At 39.7% G+C, this 22,383-nt stretch overlaps 1 protein-coding gene across 1 annotated transcript in view; it reads left to right on the top strand.

Moving 5' to 3' along the window:
• The window catches only part of PTPRR (protein tyrosine phosphatase receptor type R), a 260,911-nt gene that overhangs the window by 117,211 nt on the left and 121,317 nt on the right, over nt 1-22,383 (top strand). The window contains 2 exon segments of the mRNA XM_034644175.1: nt 11,930-12,043; nt 15,502-15,657. Of these exon segments, the coding sequence (XP_034500066.1) occupies nt 11,930-12,043; nt 15,502-15,657 (270 nt within the window).

Raw genomic sequence — 22,383 nt, 5'->3', positions numbered from 1 at the left:
CGTTTTCCAGGCAACATTCGCCTGAGTGTTGGGCTTTTGTCCATACAGGGTTTCTGCCTGGCCCCGATTCCAGCCATTTTTGATTCAAGCTTTTGGCTGCTGTGTTCTACCTCCAGCAGGAGAAATAGGGAAGGAAGGGAGGGCGAGTAACATTACGTGGGGGGACTGAACAAGGACACAAGAATAAGAATAATGGAGAGGTAACATTCAATGCAAGATAGAAAACATAATCAGGGGAGATGAATGTGGAAATGTCTGTTGACTTGGACATATAATAATGAGATTTGAAAATTCTGTTGAAAGCAGGTAACTTGCTATTATGTTTGTTTATTGTACCCAGGATAATATCAGTGGTTACATCGTGATTTTTCTCCTGTCTCTAAAGAACTTTGTATTAATCCTCTGTTTTCTTCTATTTCATCCTAGATGTTTGTAGCTTTTATGAAAATATTTTTATAAGTATAAATAGACACAATTCCACGAGGTAGAGGGATGATAATATTATGAACGTATAGTGTTCATGTATAATATATGGAAGCCTATCTCCTCCAGTGAATTTGTACATGGAAAAGTCAAGACTTTTACCAGCTCATGATTATTTAAAAAATGGTTTATTATAAGGATGGGGGTTTACTCCAAATTATTTAGATTTAAAGTTTTCAGAACAATGTATAAAAGTTCTCTACTTAACTGCTAAATTTTAGGAGTCTTCCAAGGCAAAAGAGAGTTGTTGGTTTTTTTTTTTTTTTTTCTTACAACAATGTTATTAGGGAATGTGAAAGGGAACACTAATTAAGAGGTAATATTAAAATAGAGGAGAGATTAATGAAATGAAAAAACTAGGTTATAAAAAGCTTTTTAAATTAGGATAAAGGCTTCTAATCTAAATCACTTAATTTGACTCTGTTCCAATATTAATATTTAATTTGTAGTAGAGAGAAAAAAGAAAAGGATGAATATAAATTCTATATCTATAAAGATATAATTTAATTCAATATCTATAAAGGGCCCTCTATATGATTTGGGATTTGGGTTGACTGCTCAGATAGCCATGGTTTGCAAGGGTGAGGTAGGCAGAAAATGGAAGCAGGCATTCTGAAGTCAAAGAATCTGTCCTAAAATGTGGCATTTTAACATTAAACCTCAAGTATATATTCTCTCCAAAAACTATATCGCTTTAGAAAAACCAAACTGTTTTGACCATTGCTTTTTCCTCTGACCAGATTTCCTGATTGACTTCGGCTAAACCTGCATGATAGCTGAAACAATAAGCAAATGTAAACGCTGGAAATCCAATCAGGCCACTTCTTAGTGTGTTGGTAGTATTACTGTTCCAGGAAATAAATAAAGAGCCTTCATTTAATCAACAAGGTTGCTATTCAATTTCCCCTTGTCCTGAGTATCCAGACAGGCAGTTCATTTAGTAATGGGGCTCCACACTGATATATAGTGAATCCGTATCTTTAAACCAAGTTTATGGAGTACCTTTTATCTGTCAGTTTTAGCTGTTTTTTGCCTAATAACTAATGTGATCCTCAGAAGCCCTATGAAGGGATGCAGTTATCAATCCCATTTGGCAGATGAAGAAACCGAGGCTCAGAAGAAATCATGTGCGCAAGGCCCAGAATGAAATCTAAGTCTGTCTTACTCCCTAACCCGTACTCTTAACTATTATATTTTCTTATGGCAGAGTTTTCTTATTTGGTATTTACTCACCTACCTGCAACTTCCAAACACACAAACACAGGTAAGTCGTGTTCAGTCTTCCTAGAAACTAGCAAACAGAGTAGGCCAAAACTTTTAATGCATGAGTTCATAATTCAAGAAGCTCGTAAGTATTTCCCTTTTCCACAAGGTCTTATTTTCTAAACAAGCCATTTAGATACTTTTCCTCACTCACTACCAATACTCATTTAGCTCCTTCATGAATCTTTCCATTGACTAGCTCATCAGTTGGCCATAACTACAGCAGAACAAGGATGGGAGAAACTCAAGAAGCTGGCGTTGCAGTTGTTTTCAGAATGTCTCAAAACATTCCTCCGACCAAAACTCTAGTATTGTCGTTTCATGTATAAAAGGGGTGGCTCGTCACAGTGTAAGATCCATCTTAGGAGGCAAGATTAAGTCGTCTGACATGCTATTGTAGAATAAAGGTCAAAGTTCTTGCCATCTGGAGAAAAAAAAATATTCAGTCTATTTACCATTCCATTTTTCTCCTTTTGTTCTCAACAAAAACTGGTCCTAAAGTTCTGCCTTTTTCTTCATTGTATACTCACCCCTTATCGCCCTAACTTCTCCGTGTACACTAATAATGTGCTGATTTAAGTTTATGAGTATCAACTTCTACTAGCCCTTAAAAACTCATTGAATGATCCTTTGGAATAAATGAAGCTCTGTGGAATTGTACGTCATGCACCCATATTTCTATACAGTAGCCCTGTACTTTTTGTTTTAAAGATTTTATTTATTTATTTGAGAGAGAGGGAACACAAGCGGGGGGAGGGGCAGAGGGAGAAGCAGACTCCCTGCTGAGCAGGGAGCCTGACGTGGGGCTCAAGCCCAGGACCCTGGGATCATGACCTGAGCTGAAGGCAGATATTTAACCAACTGAGCCACCCAGGGGACCCAGACCTGTACTTTTTTTTTTTTTTTAAGATTTTATTTATTTATTTGACAGAGATAGAGACAGCCATGAGAGTGGGAACACAAGCAGGGGGAGTGGGAGAGGAAGAAGCAGGCTCCTAGCGGAGGAGCCTGATGTGGGGCTCAATCCCATAACGCCGAGATCACACCCTGAGCTGAAGGCAGACGCTAACGACTGCGCCACCCTGGCGCCCCAAGACCTGTACTTTTAAATGAGTTCCAACAAGTACTCATTTGGCCTCCTAATGCACCGTGGACCATACTTCAAAAACACTCCGTGTAGCCCACCAAATATTCCTCATCAACAAATCCAGCAGCCTTTTATTGGTCCACTTTTTCTTAATCTCCAGCAGCATCTGGCAGTGTTGACAAACCACTTTTGGAAGCTCTCCTCCTGACTTGCATTAACACCATATTCTTGATTTTCCTCTGACCCTTCTCTCTCTGTAGATATCCTTGCTGAAATCAAGACCAACCAACAAGAAAAGTTTTAGAGCCTTTTTCCCTTTTTCTGGGGGGAGGCGAGACATGTAATGTCTGACTTTGTGGTGTCATGTGTTGGTGTTAGAGGACGCCAAGAAATAGCATCCTTCTCCTTCCTGCCTAAGAAAGACAGAGGGAAGCAGCCTGTGGAGATAAAAATGTAGTTTTATTGTTGATAGAGCTGCTGGAGATAAGAATTAGGAGCATGATAATAATATATTTCTATTACTGCCTCTCCCTCTTAGGCAAATTTACCCACTAATCAAAGGAATACCAACCAACTGGGGCCTCCTCTAAAAGGACAGAGCCTTTATAACTTGCTTTACCACTCGCAAAGAGAAGACCAGATGTTATACTCTTTACAGACAAGCAGACCCCAAAAGGAAAGCGCAGAGCCCAAATGCCCGAGTATCTCATTCCAAATGCACCAATTACACAAGCCACTTCCCCTCCCCTGGGGAGACTGTGGAAGGGAGGAATTCAGGGATATTACTCTATTCGGGCTGCCACCACACAGAATAAAACATCACGGTTGGGGAATAAGTGTTTCCTCCTATCATCATAGGAAGAAGAAAGCCACAGAAATGTGATAGTTATAGCATCACATTAAAATGGATAAAAATTTATATGATACATATGGGTATATCTAATATATACATATGTATATTATATTATATTATATATATTATATTATATTATATTATATTATATTATATTATACTATACTATTTTGCCTATGTATTGGAAAAAAGCTAACACGAGAAACACCACAATTTTTATTTCAGGGTAACGGGATAAACTGTCATGAAGAATATTTACTTCTTTTTCTAATTCTTTGTATTTTCTAAACCTTCTGTCATGAGTAGATTTAATTTTTATCATTAGAAAGATAAACTTTACAACTCTCAAATTAGTCACAAGGAATAGACACTAACACTGATTAAATTTGAATGCCATTAACAACCAATATAGCACACAACTCAGAAAAATTATATTGATTTTGCCTATTTGAAGCAAGCTTCAGAAGGTTGATAAGATGAGGGGTGCCTGGGTGGCTCAGTTGGTTAAGTGTCCGACTCTTGGTTTCGGCTCAGGTCATGATCTCACGGTCCTGAGATCAAGCCCCAAGTTGGGCTCTGCGCTCAGCAGGGAGTCTGCTTGTCCGTCTCCCTCTGATCCTCCCCCCGCCCCTGCTTTCTCTCTCTCTCTGTCTCTCATAAATAAACAATCTTTAAAAAAATTAAAAGAAAGTTGATAAGATGAAACGAACTCATCTTTTCCCTCCTGAATGGTGGAGTGGTCAAACTATGAGAGACATGTTAATTGCGAATGAAATATAAATTGTGTTAAATTGATTCTGTGTGTTTTTGAATGAGTAGGCATTTTGGGTGAACTGCTTAACCAAATATAACCTTCTCAAGAGTAATGCGCTGGTTTTGTAACCCTATCTCCACCTACCATGGAACCCAGATTCTTCCAGTTAGTAACTACACAATGTTGATTATGATGATTCCAGCATATTCCTTCATTCCACAAAGATTTTTTAAATACCGACTATGTGCCAAGCACTTTTCCAGGTTCTGGGGATATAGCAGAGAACCAGACTGACAAGGTCCCACACCAGTGGAGCTCATGTGTTAGCAAGGGAAGAAATAAAAGAAGCGAGGGGCGCCTGGGTAGCGCAGCCGTTAAGCGTCTGCCTTCAGCTCAGGGTGTGATCCCAGCGTTATGGGATCGAGCCCCACATCAGGCTCCTCCGCTGGAAGCCTGCTTCTTCCTCTCCCACTCCCCCTGCTTGTGTTCCCTCTCTCGTTGGCTGTCTCTGTCAAATAAATAAATAAAATCCTTAAAAAAAAAAAAAAGCAAGAAACTGGGAGATAGAGATAAATAGGAAATAAAACACAGTGATGTGATAGGGAGTGGCCAGGCGGGGAAGGCATCTCTGAGAAGGTGGCATTTAAACTGAAAACTGCAAGACCAGAAGAAGCCAGCATACAGTGATGGGGAGCAGCTCTCCAGGGGACAGGCAGATGACAATGCCATGAGGTAAAAATGAGCACAGCTTGTTTGAGGACCTGGAGAGAGGATGGAGTGGCTTGAGGGAGGGCTATGAGATGAGGCTCCCAAGGAGTGGGAGTTGGATAAAGTAGGGCCTTGGGCGCCCTAATTGAATTTAACTCTAATGTGATAGAAAGTTGGGAGTGTTTTAAGAGAGAAAGAGAAGCTGAACTCTTGGGAAAAAATAGATTGAAAAATGGATACAAAAGACAGAAAAGTTTTGTGTCACTTCTTGTGTGACACAGTGAAGAGAGGACATGTCTTGTCTAGAGCATCACAAAGAGTGAGCTGGCAGAACTGAGAAGATACAAGAAGACAATAATAAAACACACATCACAGATATCAAAACCACATTAGAAACAAAAGAAGTAGAACAGATTCTGCTAAAGACATAAGCCTGAGAAAGTTTCAATTGAATAAAGATATACAAGTGGTAAGAGAAAGTAAGTACGCAAAATCAAGTGGTTAGGGAGAAAGACAAAGAATATCTAATTGCAAAACTGTTGTCCTTGAAGATGAACCAAAAAAATGTGTAGACGAGAAATCATCCAAATGTATAATAGGAGAAAGTATTTCTAAAATAGAGAATTTGGAATCTGTAGGCTTCAAGGGCATAGCTTGCTGCAGGAACTATCAACCCAGGGACATGTTCTTTTTTTTTTTTTTTTTTTTAAAGATTTTATTTATTTATTTGACAGAGATAGAGACAGCCAGTGAGAGAGGGAACACAAGCAGGGGGAGTGGGAGAGGAAGAAGCAGGCTCCCAGCAGAGGAACCTGACGTGGGGCTCGATCCCGTAACGCCGGGATCACGCCCTGAGCCGAAGGCAGACGCTTAACCCCTTAACCGCTGTGCCACCCAGGCGCCCCACCCAGGGACATGTTCTGATGAAGTTTTTTAACTTTAAAGATACAGACTCAGACAGAAACAGCAGGCTATCTACACGACAGGCTAGCCTCAAGCCAGGGTATTTTTCATAGCAACTTTCAATGCCAGGAGGCATTGGAATAATAGCAGCAGAGTTCAAAGGCAAAAATAAAAATAAAGACTGAATCAAGAAGGTAACTTCCAGCCAAGTTGTATTTATTGTTACAAGCACCATACACATTCTCAAACATATAAGGCCTCAGGAAATACAGCGCTCATGAACCCTGCTTGAAAGAAGCTATCTGATGATGAATTCCAGCTAGATAAGAGGTCCATCAAACTAAAGAACTCAGGAAGGGGCTGATCATGAGCACTGAATCCATGTGAATATTTAAATAACAGTGCAGAACTTTAAAAATTGTAATTACAGAGTGTATTCATCAGTGCAAATAATGCTAACATAACCCACTCTCTGAGGGACTTAATACGATACGAGTTTATGTTTAACTCATAATCATGGTGTTGGGCAGGGCCTCTGCTTCATGCAGGGTTTTGGGGTCCCAAGTATCTCCCTTTGTGTCGCTCCACCGTTTTCAGAGTCTTAGGGTCTCCCTGGAGCCATCCGGCCTGTAGACAGAGAAAAGAAAGAAAGGGAAGGCACCCTTATTGTTAACTGCTACAGACTAGAAATGTCACTTTACTTTCATTTGTATTAATTGGTGAGAACTGGCTTCACCTAGATGTAGGTGGGCTAAGTTTCCAAGAGGAGCCAATAGGCTGGATGAGTAGTCTCTATTACACAGAATACAATGTAAATATATGGAACATGACAATATAAAAATAATAATATGATTATCAGGGTGCCTGGGTGGCTTCATCAGTTAAGTGTCCGACTCCTGATCTTGGCTTGGGCCTCAATCTCCAGGTGTTGAGTTCAGGCCCCACACATGGGGCTCCCTGCTCAGCGGGGAGTCTGCTTCTCCCTCTGCCCCTCCCTCTGCTTGTGCTTGTGCTCTCTTTCTTTCTCAAAAATAAATAAATAAAAATTTTAAAGTTTAGAAAAAGTAAGAAATTATTAGAGAAAAATCTAAACATGATATTTGATGACAATATGTATTATAAATACAAAACTATATCCCTGATATATTAATAAGTGAAAAAAAGCAAGTTGTGGAATGCTATGTGTTGCTTAAACCTACTTGTACTTAATAGTAATACACATGTTATATAAATTATACATGTTATTTTTGTATAGTATATGTAGAGAAAATATTTGAAGGATACACAAGAAATAGTGTTATTTCTCGAGATTGAAATGGAAAGAACAAGCATATTTTTACTTTTTACTATGTATCTTTCTGTATCTTGATTTTTTTGTAATAAGTATGAAGTTTTTATTATAAAAATTTAAACAAAATATAACTAAAGTCTAACATAGAGTACTATTGGAGAACTGAACGATGCAAGCAAAGGAAGGGGGAAGGAGAAGTTATAGAAGGCTGACAGAATGGTCTTTGAGCTGAGGCACCAAGGAGAAGGAAGAAGGCCTAATCAGTGGTTCAGATATGCACTGACACAATGCAAAAATGGTATGGCATGTTTATTACACCTTCTGTACAGCTGGAGTATAATGTGCATGATAGAAAGTACTGGGAGGTAAGACCAGAAGGACAGGGAAATTGCGATGAACCAACAAGTAGATGAGATTTTCTCAAAGTATTTAGGGTAAATAGTGCCTAGATTGGGCTAGCATTTTGCACAGATCACTATGCTGTCCATATAAGGTATGAATTAGAAACCATAGATAGTTGGCAACCCATGAAGATTCTGTTCAAGCAGTCTAGATGCCCATGATGGTGGTCTGAACCAAGATGGTAGAAAAATAGATGAAGATGGATTCAACATTCAAGAGGTATTTAGAAGTAGAATAAACAGAACTTGATAATTAATTGGATGCCATGATTGTGGGATGAAGGATAAAGAAAAAGTGTCAAGTCAATATGACTCCCAAGTATGAAACTTCATCCCATTATATGGAATATAGAAATAGAAATAGATGTGGTCATGGATGGGGAGAGGGAAAAAGATAAGTTCAGTTTGGGTGATATTGAGTTTGAGGTATAAGTGGAATATTCGCGTAGAAGGAAGCAAGTGTAAAATTCTGAGAAATGTGGGAATGTGAAATATGGAAATAAAAATAAGTTACTACCTAAGTAATAACAGAGGACAACACAGAATTGTAAGAAGGGACTGGGTAATTGCATAAAATGCCTCTGATAGGTCAGGGTTTTCCAGTTGGTTCAATGACATAAACAGAGAAACTTTGCTTTTATTCCTGGAATTCACCTGACAATCTAACCTCTAGCAAAATGGGGAGGCTCCTTGCCAATAATGTGGAGTTAGAGATCCCAGGTAGTAATGAGCGCACAAAGTTAGAGATAGGGCAGATTCCTCCTGAGGCCTGGTCCTGAGGGTTCTTTTGTGGCTGTTGGGAACTGAGACTGGACATCTTTGAGGGGCTTTGAGGACATCTCTCTAGTAGGTGAGAGAGCCATTTGGCCTTCCCCATCTTAATGGGGCTACTAGGGTTGTCCTCTTACTGGGGTTGATCAGCTGACAGATGAGGCTGCATTATATCGACAGGTCTAACATTTGGAAACCTGCCACCCTCCCAGGCAAAAATAACCCAGCTGTTCTTTAAAAATAAAATGCTAAAAGCCAACCACATACTTATAATTTAAACATAATGAAGGTGTCTAGATTTAATCAATTCTACTGGACTGATTTATATCTAAGGTTCATAGGCATCAATTACTTTAGTGGACAATCCGGTGACCAAAGTAAGAAAGTCTTATTACAAAGTAGTATTTCTTTTTGCAGGGTGTTGGGTTGCCGGGGGTGGAGGTGGGGAGCTGGGGGGCAGAACCTAGGCCCCAGGTAAAGAAAATTGACTCAGGAATCTCTTAACAAGACAGAGTTCATATATTTAAATACAGATGGAGTTTGAAATCTTTGAATTTTTTAATATGTTTCATTTTTTCCTGTATATGCATTTGTAATAATCAATAAAATACACAATTGTTTTTGGATAATAACTCTATTTGCATTATTTACTACTGTGAAATGGCTTAGGATTTGCATTTGGAAAGAGCATTTGAATCTCTTGAAATTAAAAGCTTAAATCATTGGTGTGTTAAATAATACAAATGACTAAATGGGTTTAGACTTCAGATTGGACTATATCTTGTGTTATTATGTGGTAACTTTGAAGTTGTGACACTGCTGTTATTGCCATGGAAATTTGTGTTCTATCACAGTTGTTATGATTTCACATAATAGGATGAAAAGAAGCTGTGTGTCTCTAGCATCTATCCAGAAGGACGGAGAAACGTACGTCCTCTAGCTACAGGAATTCATATACTTTGATTTTCTCTGAAAGAAAATTCTCGTTTTGTCTAGAATCCTTTGCTTTTCTTCAGTTGCGCTCGTATAGAATGTCTGGCATGTTTAAGACCTTCCAATGTATATTTACTTGTTTGAGCTTCATTTTAGCATCACCATTTTATGGGGAATAGTCAGAAATACATGCCAGCTTTTCTCCGGCAAGCAGCGAACTGAGGCAAATTATTCAAATGTTTTGATGCAAAAATTATTCAAATGTTTTGATGCAAGGAGCCAAATGGTCATCATTTTTAAACTAATTATTTCAGCTCACTTTTTCACTTTAGTTAGGTAGTCTAAATTTCTGTTTCAAACGCGCAGCCTTGGCCTTGGAAAGTTGACATGCTGAGTGATTTTTAATCTTTACTTCCTATTTCACTTCCATTTGCCATTTTAATCTGAGGAACTTAGCCTTTAATACTGTTTCCACAGTGACAAGCTTCGAGCTAATCACGGCCCTGGGAATTGAGTTCTCAAGTGTGTATACAAGCCCCTTGACTCTCAGTTCCCAGCGTCGACTGTTGGCTCCGAATCCTGCCCGTGGGTATCAGGAGCAGTGCCCGCCTGCTCGCCCTGCCTGACAAACACTGGGGGTAAGCCAGGAAGCAATGGTTCCTAATCAGCATTTGCGGGAACCCAGGAACCTGTCTTTGGTCTTGCAAAATGAGAGGAGTAAAGTCTCCAGTGCAATGTTCCTTATCTGTTGAAGGTTTCCACAGCCTTGCAGAGCCAAACGGACAAAAGGAAGGCTCTGTTTCTCAGAACCACCAGGTGGACTGAGTTTTTCTCATCTCTTGGATTTTCCATAAAGCATCCTTCCATAGAACATAATGCATGCTTGACAGTACAATGTTTTCCCCATTATTGCATTTCCAAATCCAACTCATCTTTCAGGATTGAGCTCAAGTCTTACTTTCAGTATTAAGTTATGTTGTTTTAGATTGGAAAAAATTTTAGTCTATAGAAGAGTACAGAGAATAATATAGCAGACAATTATGTACTATTGGATGGTTTTTATTTAATAAGAAAAAGTATCACTGATGGTTTTGATTTAGCTTTTCTACCTACCCTCGACATAATTCTCCTTTCCCCCCTCCAGAAGCAAGTTGTACCTTATCATTGGGCTGTTTGCTGAAGTTTTTAAATGGTTGTGCCATTTTTTGGATCTCAGTTGTTTTCAAGGAGTCCAATTCCAGCTTCCTAACATGACCAACCTCTATGACCCCTGACCTGATGCAAGCATTAAAAGATCCTAAGACATAAAAGCATTCTGAAACTTCAACTGGGTCTGCCATTTTGACTGGGAACGATTCATGTCCTTTGACCTCCCCCAACTCTCTCTGATTTCTGGAGCCTTGAGCATTTGGTCCAGTTTCCAATCACATATTTTGTACTAATTTTATCTATAGAAGCTGTATTGTTTCCTTAAAAAAATGATACATTCTCAAAAGCATTTCCATTCTCCTTTTACAACAAACTATGAAAAGGTCCTCCGAGTGCTTTTATACCACAGTAGATTATGCTTCTAAGCCAATCTCTTTATCAGAGAAGTGTGCCCATAGAAGTGTGCTTTACTTCACAGAATAGATGCTATTGCAGCCATCCAACCGTCATTGATAACCAACTGCGGTCAAGTTAGTGAAGTAAGCAGTATAAAATACAAGAAAAGCATAAAGATTTGGTTTCCCCATCTTGCAAAATATCTATCTCAAATGATTATAATGCATTTTTGAAAATGCATAGTTAACTAGTTCATGCTTTAAATGTAGTAACAGCACCCATGGCTTAAATAAAGGCTGTATTATTAATTTTGTAACTTGATTTGTGTTTTAGGAATTTTTAAGCATTTAGTTGTCTTTTTTCCAAAATCACCTGAAAATTAAGAGTGTGTGCCCAAACAATTGAATAACAACTGTTTACCTTAAACCAAATTATCAGTACCATTGGCTTCTTTACTGGAGTTCGAAAATGCAGTATTGCACCTTGTTCTTTTTCCTTGCACTGGCCTCGGGTCACTATATAGAGAAACTGCCAAGTCAGGCATCATGGAACTTACGCAGCATGTGACTGTGTGTGAACACAAATTAAAGATGTCCTAAGGCTTGGATTGCTGAAATGTAGTTGGCTGTATATTCCATTCTGTCATCTGGACTTAAACTAAAGACCAACACACATTTCAATGAAATTCCTTATGAACTGGTTATTCATTTGCATTATTTATTATGGCTAGACAGATTGCACCGTCTTTTTAACTAACATCATTTAAAATTTCACATAAAATGTCCCTATAATTTTATCTCCGCTAAAAATGCAATAAAGTACCATGGGTATGAATTTATCAGTCTCAGAAATGGTTTTGGTCAGTCACCAGTCAGGAACCGAATACCTTGAAGGACAGATTTATGGTAATAAATCTTTTTTTTTCTTTATTTTTCAGACACTGCAAATGGATGTGAACAGGCTGAACATAACCTTGCTTCGGATATTCCGCCAGGGAGTGGCTGCAGCTTTAGGAGTCTTACCCCAGCAAGTGCACATCAACCGCCTCATTGTAAGATGCCTACATTTTGCATTCCCCGAGTACAACTTTGATTTTTATTGAAGGCTTCGATCATAAAGAATACCCATGCTATAGTTCTATGGCCCATGAGCCACATCTGGCATACCACCTGTTTGTGCAAGGGAAGGTTTATTGGAACAAGCCACACCCATTTATTTCCATATTGTCTATGGCTGCTTTCCTGCTACAATGGCGCAGTTGAGTAGTTGCGACAGATTTTTGGCTAAATTGAAAGCTAAAATATTTGCTGGCTGGCCCTTTCTAGAAAAAGTTTCGACCCTCTCATAGTTCAAGGCTAGCTACTACCCTGACCAGAGGGGCCGAAAATACTTGTCTCACTGACCCAACAGTACTCCCAAAATATTCTCCCTGAGAGGGAAAGCTTCTGTATCAGTGAAGACACCGTCTCCAGACGGTAACTATTAAAACCCTTCCAGTGTATCAGGATGAAGGATAGGGAATGCACAAGGCAGAGGATTTCGAATAAAGAGTAGAGAAGAACCAATCCTTAAGGACAGCAGCCCAAATGAATGCAAAATAGATAATGTCGGGGCACCTGGATGGCTCAGTCGGTTAAGGATCTGCCTTCGGCTCAGGTCGTGATCCCAGAGTCCTGGGATTGAGTCCTGCATTGGGATCCCTGCTCCGAGGGGAGCCTGCTTCTCCCTCTGCCTCTGCCTCTCTCTGTGTGTCTCTCATGAGTAAAATTTTTAAAAAAAGGGGCACCTGGGTGGCACAGTGGTTAAGCATCTGCCTTCAGCTCAGGGCGTGATCCCGGCGTTGTGGGATCGAGCCCCACATCAGGCTCTTCCACTATGAGCCTGCTTCTTCCTCTCCCACTCTCCCTGCTTGTGTTCCCTCTCTCACTGGCTGTCTCTATCTCTGTTAAATAAATAAATAAATCTTTAAAAAAAAAATTAAAAAAAAAACTAAGTAAAATAAAATAAAACTAGAAAAAAAAAAGAATAGATAATGCTGAAAAGTCACCAGAACACTTAGATTGGGTGTGTGGGGTGGGGATGAGGTAAAACCGAAGGATCTTTTGTAGAGGGCCCACTTCAGACCTACCTGTCAATCCTTCGCATCATTTCTTTCCCCTTCCCTCAGTGTTTGGGAACCTTGATGTCATCCAACTTCATGTTCCCATCTGCACTTGAAGGTGGGTGTGAGCAAAGGGCAAAGAAAGGCAAATTCAAATCATAGGATTTTCTTTCTGTAAACAGCTGGTTACCTAAGGTCCCTGTGAGAAGGGACTCCGGGATCATCTTACATCTGCCTGTACTTTCTCCTGGCTATAACTTCCAATGCTCCTGCTTGAACTCACCTTTCTCTTTCATCTGTATCTGCATTTTCACCCATGGAGAAGAATTTGCTTTTTATTTTGGTTTAGAGCTTTTGTTTCTTTTCGTTTTTTTCTGTGTGTGGAGGGTGAGTTGGTTCAGGCTCCATAATAACTTTTATTCTGTGAGTCAACTATTTCTCGGGACTAAATAAGCTTAAAAAAACAACAACAAATAAACCCCCCAAATTTTCAACACAGTACCATTGAAGAGGAAATGCAACATTCCCCAATATCCTGAAAGAGTTAGTTTGGTTATTTCTACCCAGGGCATAGCTGGCTTAAGTGAGAAGACGTAGGTATTATAGATGTCTTAGATCTAGACCTAAATTGTGCATGTGCACTTAGATATCTTAAATATACTTTCAGGTGTATAGATTTAACGAGCATGATGGCTCTTTGCAGGGACGTATCTGTTCATCCTCAGAGAATGTGAGCGGCATTTATATATGTCTGTTTCTAAGAGCAGTTATTAGAACGGGGGGAGCGATGATGATGCCAGAGGCAGCTGGACGCGGTGAGGAAGAGCGCGTCCTTCGGAGGCAGACAGAACTGTGCTCCATTTCCAGCTTGGCCATATCCCAGCTGTGTGACCTTAGGCAAGACACTTAAGTTTCTTCATTTGCAAACTGGAGATAACCCTAATACCTATGTCCTTGGAGGTGTTCTGAGCATTACATGAGATACCAGAGTTGACATACTCAGGAGAGTGTCAGCCATGAAACAAGTGATCTCTTCCTACCGTTGTTATTAGGTCAGGAACTATTTAAATTATTATAAACGTGTTTTGCATCAGCACTATGCCATATTTAGTCATTCATTGTCTGATGTCCCCTGCAAACACGGAAATGTTTTTTTTAACTTTATTTTTTTAAAGATTTTATTTATTTATTTGTCAGAGAGAGAGAGCACAAGCAGGGGGAGTGGCAGGCAAAGGGAGACCAGGCTCCCCGCTGAGCAAGGAGCCTGATACAGGGACTCTATCCCAGACCATGGGATCATGACCTCAGCCGAAAGCACATGCTTAACCCACTGAGTTGCCCAGAACATTTTTTCTGGATTGCTAGGAGTACGCTGATACCGCATTTTAGTGTATGTGCTGCCGGAGTGAGCATGATACTGCATTTTATACCTGGCTGAACTTCTGATAAATTGCATTGAAAGAACATTTTCTAGCATGAAAGAACTCCATGTATCAAAAAGAAAAGACCAGCAACAATTCCCTCTATAAGTGCACTGTGTAAGCTGTAAAGGAGAATCTGTCGGTGACAAGGTCATTTTTGTGTGCTGTTTGGTTTTTTGTGTGTATGGGGTGTATTGGCCATTTATGGTAAGAAATCCTGTTTCCATTTCAGCTAATGTGGTCATACTAACAGGTAATACTAAGAGGAAAGTGTCATGATATTGTTGCACAGCAGATGCATTTCTACCAAGGACAGATTTTATTTTATTTTATTTTTTAAGATTTTATTTATTTGAGAGAGAGAGGGAGGAAGAGAACACGGGAGAGTAAGATGGAGGGGAGAGCCTGGGTGGAACTCAGTCCCAGGACCCTGGAATCATAACCTGAGCCAAAGGCAGGTGCTTAACCAACTGAGCCACCCAGGCGCTCCCCAAGGATAGATTGTAAAGTAAAATATATTTGAGGTGGGGGACAAGATCAGGGAAGCAACTTCGAAGCTCACCAGCTTCCTTAATTTGCCCAGCCTTCGCACTGATACAAGTTAGAAGAAAAATACATGGAGTGGTGATGTCTAATAATTGTACTGTTTATCAGGTTTTATTGAATTCTTTGATTTTTAAATGCTTCTTTAAACACAGTCTGGGAACGTCTGAATGATATATTTCAAAAATTACAGTATGGAGTGGACATTAAACCAACATCCAGTGAAATATAAAGTTACAAACTCAAAAGAAAGCCATTGGAAGGTTTCAGGCTTTGGGCTGATCGTAATAAGCGTGCCAGACAACTAGCACACGTGCTCTCCAAGATGCCTTTGCAGCTTCTAGGCTTCCAATTTTCTTTAATGATTCTAGAGAAAAGGTGCAAATATTTCCCAAAGCTGTTTACAATGTCTGTTAACATACACAAATCATCTGCTTGAACCAGGGAAAGAAGAACAGTGTCGAACTCTTCGTGTCTCCTACAAGCCGAAAAGCAGGGGCTTCTGAGGCCCTGCCGTCCGAGGAGGTGCTGCGTTCACTTAATATAAATGTTTTACATCAAAGTTTATCCCAATTTGGAATTATAGAAGTCTCCCCTGAGGTACGTTGTTCGTGGAATATTTCATTTAGAAACGGGCACAGTTCGCATGACAGGGTAACTTGATCCCAGGAGGCGTCGAAATGAAAGCTGTTTATTGTGTGTTATTTGATAATAAAAATCTCCCTAAGGGTCAGAATTCTCTGAACTTCATGCTTAATATGTTTATTCCTTAAGGAAATTTATTTTTACATCGAAGTTCCACTCTGAGACACTTTCTTCTCTAAATCTTTTTGACTTATCCAGTAAATTGTATCGAAGAAAAACCATTTGGATATATTTGCCAGTTGATTGCTTGAGACTGAAATGTCAAAGAAAAACCGCCCTGGTATCTGTCTTCCGTAACAGGTGTCCTCCCCACTGCCTGCATTGTCAAAACGGTCACCAGATACTCACCGTTGTCCACAACCTTGGAATTATTTGGAAATGTATTTTTGTTTGTTTGCTTGCTTTGTTTTTGTTTTCTGAGGCACCTAATTTTAAGCACTGTGGCTAGAGTCTTCATAGTGTTTTCTAAATTTGGCACTTTTTAAATTGCCCCCACCGTCCCCACCATCTTCACTCCTGAATAAATTCAGTCCCCCTCCCTTTTTTTTCTTTTTACTCTGCTTCATCCCACTGAAACAAACTTGCTAGAATGATCATCATCCTAAATATAAGTAATTAAATCCACAGAATCATAGAATCAGACTTTGAGGGAACGTATGTGAACATTTTTATAGATGCAGAAAGTCAGGCTGGTTGACACGAAGTGACTTCATCAAAGTGACAAGCAAGTGGAGTATAAAACGTTTGACATCTAGACGTCTTGATTCCTAGTCTCTCCCCCTTTGCAGGAAAGCACAATGCCTCTCATTTCAGCAAATATCACAGGTGTGATATAAAAAGCTTTGAAACAAGACTGAATTTGAATCCCAAAGCCAACACTTAAGATGCCTGTGACCTTGGGCAGGTGATTTAATCTCTGTGAGATTAGAGTCTGTATTTGCATAATATCAGCCTCTCTGAGCCTCAGTTTCTTCCTTTCCAAAATGGGTGTAGTTAAAATTTAAAAAAAAAAAAGCATAGTTTTTATCTTATAGACTTGAAATACAAATTAAATTTTAGAAATATATGTGGAAGTCCTCACCCAGAGTGGACACCAAATATGATTTGAGTGCGGGGCAGTGTTTTATTGGCCGAAAGAAAATGTATTTCATCGTCGAACCATGACCATCACAACAACCTCCAGCTGGTCTTGCTGTGTTAAGTTTTGCTCCCCACCTTGCCCTCTTCATGCTCTGCCCACCCCTCAACACACACACGCGTGCACACACACACACACACACACACACACACACACACGGGAGTTTTCTCTCTTGCCACACAGAGTAATGATTCTAAAAGCAAATCTGGCCATGCCCTCCTAAGGTCATGATTCTTCTCTGACTTTCTAAGTGCTGTAGAATCAGGTCTAGATGTCTTAATACGATATAAGGTCCTTTTTGCCCTGGGCTTTCTAACAGCTGAACACCCTCCTAGTGGATGCCTCAGCAGCTCCAGACTTGGTAGGTCGCCGACATGCCCCTACTATCTCTTCCCTCCATGCCGTGCATAGGCTGATGCATCCGTCCAATGTCTGTGTTTCAAGTTCAGTCTCCTGTACAGCAAAGCCTTCTCTTGTGCCTCGGGTTTTCATTGAGCTTAGTACAAAAGCCCCTTATTCCGTCTTGGTCTTTGAATCGATTTCCACCCTACAGGTTCCTTGAGAGCATGTGCCATGTCGTTTGATCTGTTCTCTCGGTCCCTTCATTCAGTACCTGGCATATAATGGGCACGCGGTAGCCGAGCACTGTGCTAGGTAATACCCACAGTTGGACAAATAAATGAATAAACAAACAAATAAATAAAATATGATTTTTCTTTCACCGAGTTTGTATTCTAGTAGGGCAAATAGGATGGAAGCAGCCAAGGAGAATACAGGAGGAGGTGTGGGTAACGTTACCACACTGAGCCATAGGAGCTTTGAGGAAGAAGAGACCACGTCCTGCTTTGGAGAGGTCAGGGGAAGGGTCAGTATGAGCTGCAACACCCAAACCCCTCACCAGCCGCGACTCTGAAGGGCCGCCCTTTTGTGTCAAACCAAGCCCCTAGGCCCTCGACAGATTGCCTTGCACACTTTCTTGCTCAGGACAATTCTTTAAATTTAAAAAGACCATTGGGTTAATTTATTCTTCTTCTGTAAGCTTTCCGAGAATATTACAGGTGTTCCTCCTCGTTGCTTTCTTCTGAGTTGAAATGCCATTCTGAATGCTTTAGGAATACGGCAGTTTACTGAGTCATCCAGATTTGCAAACCTAGAGAAGCTCACCAAACAAAAAAACAAGTCACAATCCAAGGTCTGTCCTTCCACACTCCTCAGCCCAGTGATGATGAGGAGCTTGTCACAGGACGATTAACCCACAATAGACCACAGGTCTGCCCTACGCTTGAATAATGGAAGTATATTCGATGGTCAAAATGTGGTATATTTTATGAAAATGTAGGAATTTAGAAATCTAGGAAATCTAGAATCTAGAAAATATTACATTACAGGAGACGAGGAAGTATTTTAGTTGGATGTAAGAGGCATTTCACTAAGGACAGATGGATTGTTTGAGGCTTTTGTTCAGGCACTTCTAGAATGGACCCACATTACTCTCTGACCTGAAGCTGTAATGCAGAAAACAGGAGAAAACCACGTATGGTCATGGGTCGCCTCCGCCATATGCAGTCCGGGGGTGGGGGGCACTGCCAAAGCATTTGTTGATATTTATTTAAGCTGCTGGTGGTGTTCTGTGAGTTTCCCCATGTTTTTATTCATCTTTGTCATTAATGTGTGATGACAGCTTATGCCTCAACCCATTCTTTCACATTTTTATCCCCAAATTATAGCTGTGCTATAGTAACTAACATGTTTAGTAACAGAAGGAAAAAAAAAGAATATTGGTATTTTGGTTTTTCATCCTTTATCTGGATTATAGAACACTGTGAATGATGTCTCAAAGCATCTATTTCTAAATGTGTATTAATTACTTTCAGGGAAGGATGCATTTTCTGTTGTTGCCATTTCTTTATTTGCTTGTTTTTGATGTTTTGTTTTGTTTTTTAATTAGAAATGACTCTTGGGAAACAAAAATACCAAACAGAAAATTACTTTTGTGTATTCTTCGGTTTTCACTTTGAATCTAGGTTTTTCTGGGAGAAAAGGCATTTTATATAGTTTTATGACCTAGAACGATGTAGGCACTTCGATATTATTTTATTATAAGATGCTCGTAAAGATAAAACTAGACTCCCTGTTGCCTCGTAAGTTAAAGCTTAAGGAAACAAAGTGAAATTCATTATTTTAGCTTCTATTTTTAAATATTTTTATAAAATTAATTAAAATTTTTAAATTAATTACCTATTGAAACAGTAAATTCTGCACTAATAATAAAAAAATGTTTTTAGGATTTGCCATTGTTGTGTAATTCCCAATTATTCCCTCTTGACGGGTCTTATGTTTCAAAGGAGAAAGTTACCTTCTTTAAATAGCAGGCCAGTGTGCTGCATAATAACTTTCGTGGAATATTTCCAAAGAGCAAAAAGCACACCAAATAAATACAACTGTAACCCATGAGTATGGTGCGTATTCCTTGAAAGTGGAACGTGAGCCAGCGATCTAAAGAATTATTGTCCTGGCCCTACAATGCCAGAGGAGGAGTGCAATTAATGTTAACATGTGTCAGATCATTCAGAACGAATTGTTCACTTTGTGCACAGTTGGGCATTTATCGAACAAAATTATATTGTTGTAGGATACACCTCATTTACCTGCCTAATTCAGTCAATTAACCAGATAATTTATATTTCCGTTTCATTCTTATTCTGTGTGCCTCATGTCTTCTCAAAAGATGTAGCTCTTGAAGTCTCTGTTTCATCTCTCCTAGCATTTGGGGTGTCTCCCACCACCCGGGATCAGAATTGTTTTTTTTAATTAAAAAAAAACCCAACAAGACAACTATAGTGCATCAAATTATTAAACAGGATATAGAGAAGCCGTGTTACGGATAGAGGAAACTGTCCAAATTTTAAGTAATAGTCTAAAACAAAACCCGGTAACTTTTTTCACTGCAACAAAGTTAAAGTGCAAAGTGATTTGGAGAGACGTAGCTGTGGAATAAGAGGTAAAGAAGATACAGTGGCGTTGGGCTTGACCTGACCGTGGAGCCTCTGAATTATTGAACCCTCAGCCCCTTCTGCAACAGTTAGATTGGAGATTCATGTGGGTTATAATCTTTTGACTTGTGGGATCTTAGCTACAAACTTTTCCATTTATTACCCTGTCCTTATCAATTTTTTAGATCTCTGTACAAATACAGTAGTGCTCAGCAGTAATAGCATGACTCAGAAGGAAATCTATTTACCAAGAAAGTACAGTGACTAAGTTCTAGGAGTTCAAAACATGTGCCTTTCTAACTGGGAGTGGGGGAGTGGGGGTAGGAGGTTAATTCTTCCACCATCACCGCTTTGGTTAAAAGAGAAAACAAAACAGATTTGTCTTAAGCAGAAAGGAACATGTTGATGTTCCAGGAGGTGTCGAACTATAGCAGAAAAAAAGAAAAAGAAATGAAGCAAATCAGGTTAGGAACACAAAATCTCTTTCCACCCACCTAACCACCCCTTTTTATCCAAATTTTGCATGTACTAAAGCTCCAATCCTCATACTTAAATTTGACAAGTTTAGGCTGCCTACTTGAAGGCTTAACTAGTTTGCTTTTATAGCAAGCAATAGATGTTATTTAGTGCCTGTAAAAAACTCATTTCCATATTTATACCTGATTTCTACAAGAGTTTTCTTTTCTATTAGTTTCCAGCTATTTTATAGAGGCATTGTATTAAATACGATCTGGCTGAGATCAAAGAGTAAAAGACAAGTCACCACTTGAATCCAAGACTTCCTTTCCAGCAGGATACTTGGTTTCTAATAATTTCATGGAGCAAGTATTTTCAGATTCTCTCTCAACTTACCACTTACATGTTTTTAAAAGATATGCAAACCGGGGCGCCTGGGTGGCTCAGTTGGTTAAGCATCTGCCTTCAGCTCAGGTCATGATCCCAGGGTCCTAGGAGCAAGCTCCATGGCAGGCTTCCTGCTCAGCCAGGAGCCTGCTTCTCCCTCTCCCTCTGCTCATCCCCCCACCCACCCACTCGCTCCCTCTCTCTTAAATAAATAAATAAAATCTTTAAAAAGTAAGATATACAAATCATTTGTTGTATCAATGAATTTGTCTGTGTCTTAGAATGTAGGCAAGTTCGGCTGACATCATGATCCCAGTACTGGAATCGAGTCCCACTTCAGGCCCCCTGCTGGGGGGGGGCTGCTTCTCCCTCTCTCTGTGGCATTTCTGCTCTTTCTCTGTCAAATAACTAAATAAAATATTAAAAAAAAAAAAAGAATGTAGGCAAGATGTTATGGTGAGCATATCAGTGTCTTATAAGCAAAGGAAATAGAAACTCAACTCCTTCAAGCATTAGGAGTCTCCCTCAAATCATTTTTATAATCACAATTGAACTCTAAAATCCTTTCTGTTTTGTTTTGTTCAAGTCCCCAGCAACACTCACTTGAGTTCCAGGACACAAGTTTTCATAAAGTAGTTTTTTTTTTTTAAGCAAATATTCTTTTTGTCTAATTTACAAACATGGAATGTATTTTATTTTTTAAAAAGTCTTGAAAAATAACTAGCAATGATTTCAAAGTTCAGACACCTACAAGGACAGGTTTTTGTTCAAGGCTTTTTTTTTTTTTGAGACAACTATTGATTTCTCATGATCTTGTGGGTCGATGAGGATCCACGTGGTATAGGCTGAAGTCACCCCAGGGGTCACATTAAGCTGAGCGCTCATCTGCCACTGGTGTGCCCAAAATAACCTCTCATTCTCCACGATCTCTGCTCCAGGTGGCTTTTCATCATTCAATATATTCTGTTGCTCAAGTCTTAGTTGTGGGAGACAAGATCCAAGGAGAGACAAGTATTCTCACTAAAGGGAATAAAAGGCATACTTTATTTTTTTTTAAAAGATTTTATTTATTTATTCGACAGAGATAGAGACAGCCAGCGAGAGAGGGAACACAAGCAGGGGGAGTGGGAGAGGAAGAAGCAGGCTCATAGCAGAAGAGCCTGATGTGGGGCTCGATCCCAGATCGCTGGGATCACGCCCTGAGCTGAAGGCAGACGCTTAACCACTGTGCCACCCAGGCGCCCCCAAAAGGCATACTTTAACAAAATGGAATTTTAGAGGTGCAGAAGCATTTGACTTGATTTAGCTTTTCCTAACTGTAGACCATTCGGTTTCAAGCTAAGTTTCCTTAGCTATGAATCTATAAATTTCACTGAATTATCAAATTTAATTGCATTCTAAGATGGGATACTAGTAGGTATAAAACTAAGACTTTCATTCACCTTTCATTCGGCTTCCTCTCCACCCTTTCACCCACTAAAGTAGTAAGCCAAACAATTCTAAAAGCATAAATAGGGGCGCCTGGGTGGCACAGCGGTTAAGCGTCTGCCTTCGGCTCAGGGCGTGATCCCGGCGTTATGGGATTGATCCCCACGTCAGGCTCCTCTGCTGTGAGCCTGCTTCTTCCTCTCCCACTCCTCCTGCTTGTCTTCCCTCTCTCACTGGCTGTCTCTATCTCTGTCGAATAAATAAATAAAATCTTTAAAA

This window comes from Ailuropoda melanoleuca, chromosome 15 (genome assembly GCF_002007445.2).
Source record: "Ailuropoda melanoleuca isolate Jingjing chromosome 15, ASM200744v2, whole genome shotgun sequence".
NCBI classification, from domain to species: Eukaryota; Metazoa; Chordata; class Mammalia; order Carnivora; family Ursidae; genus Ailuropoda; species Ailuropoda melanoleuca.
This window is presented reverse-complemented; position numbering and strand designations above follow the sequence as displayed.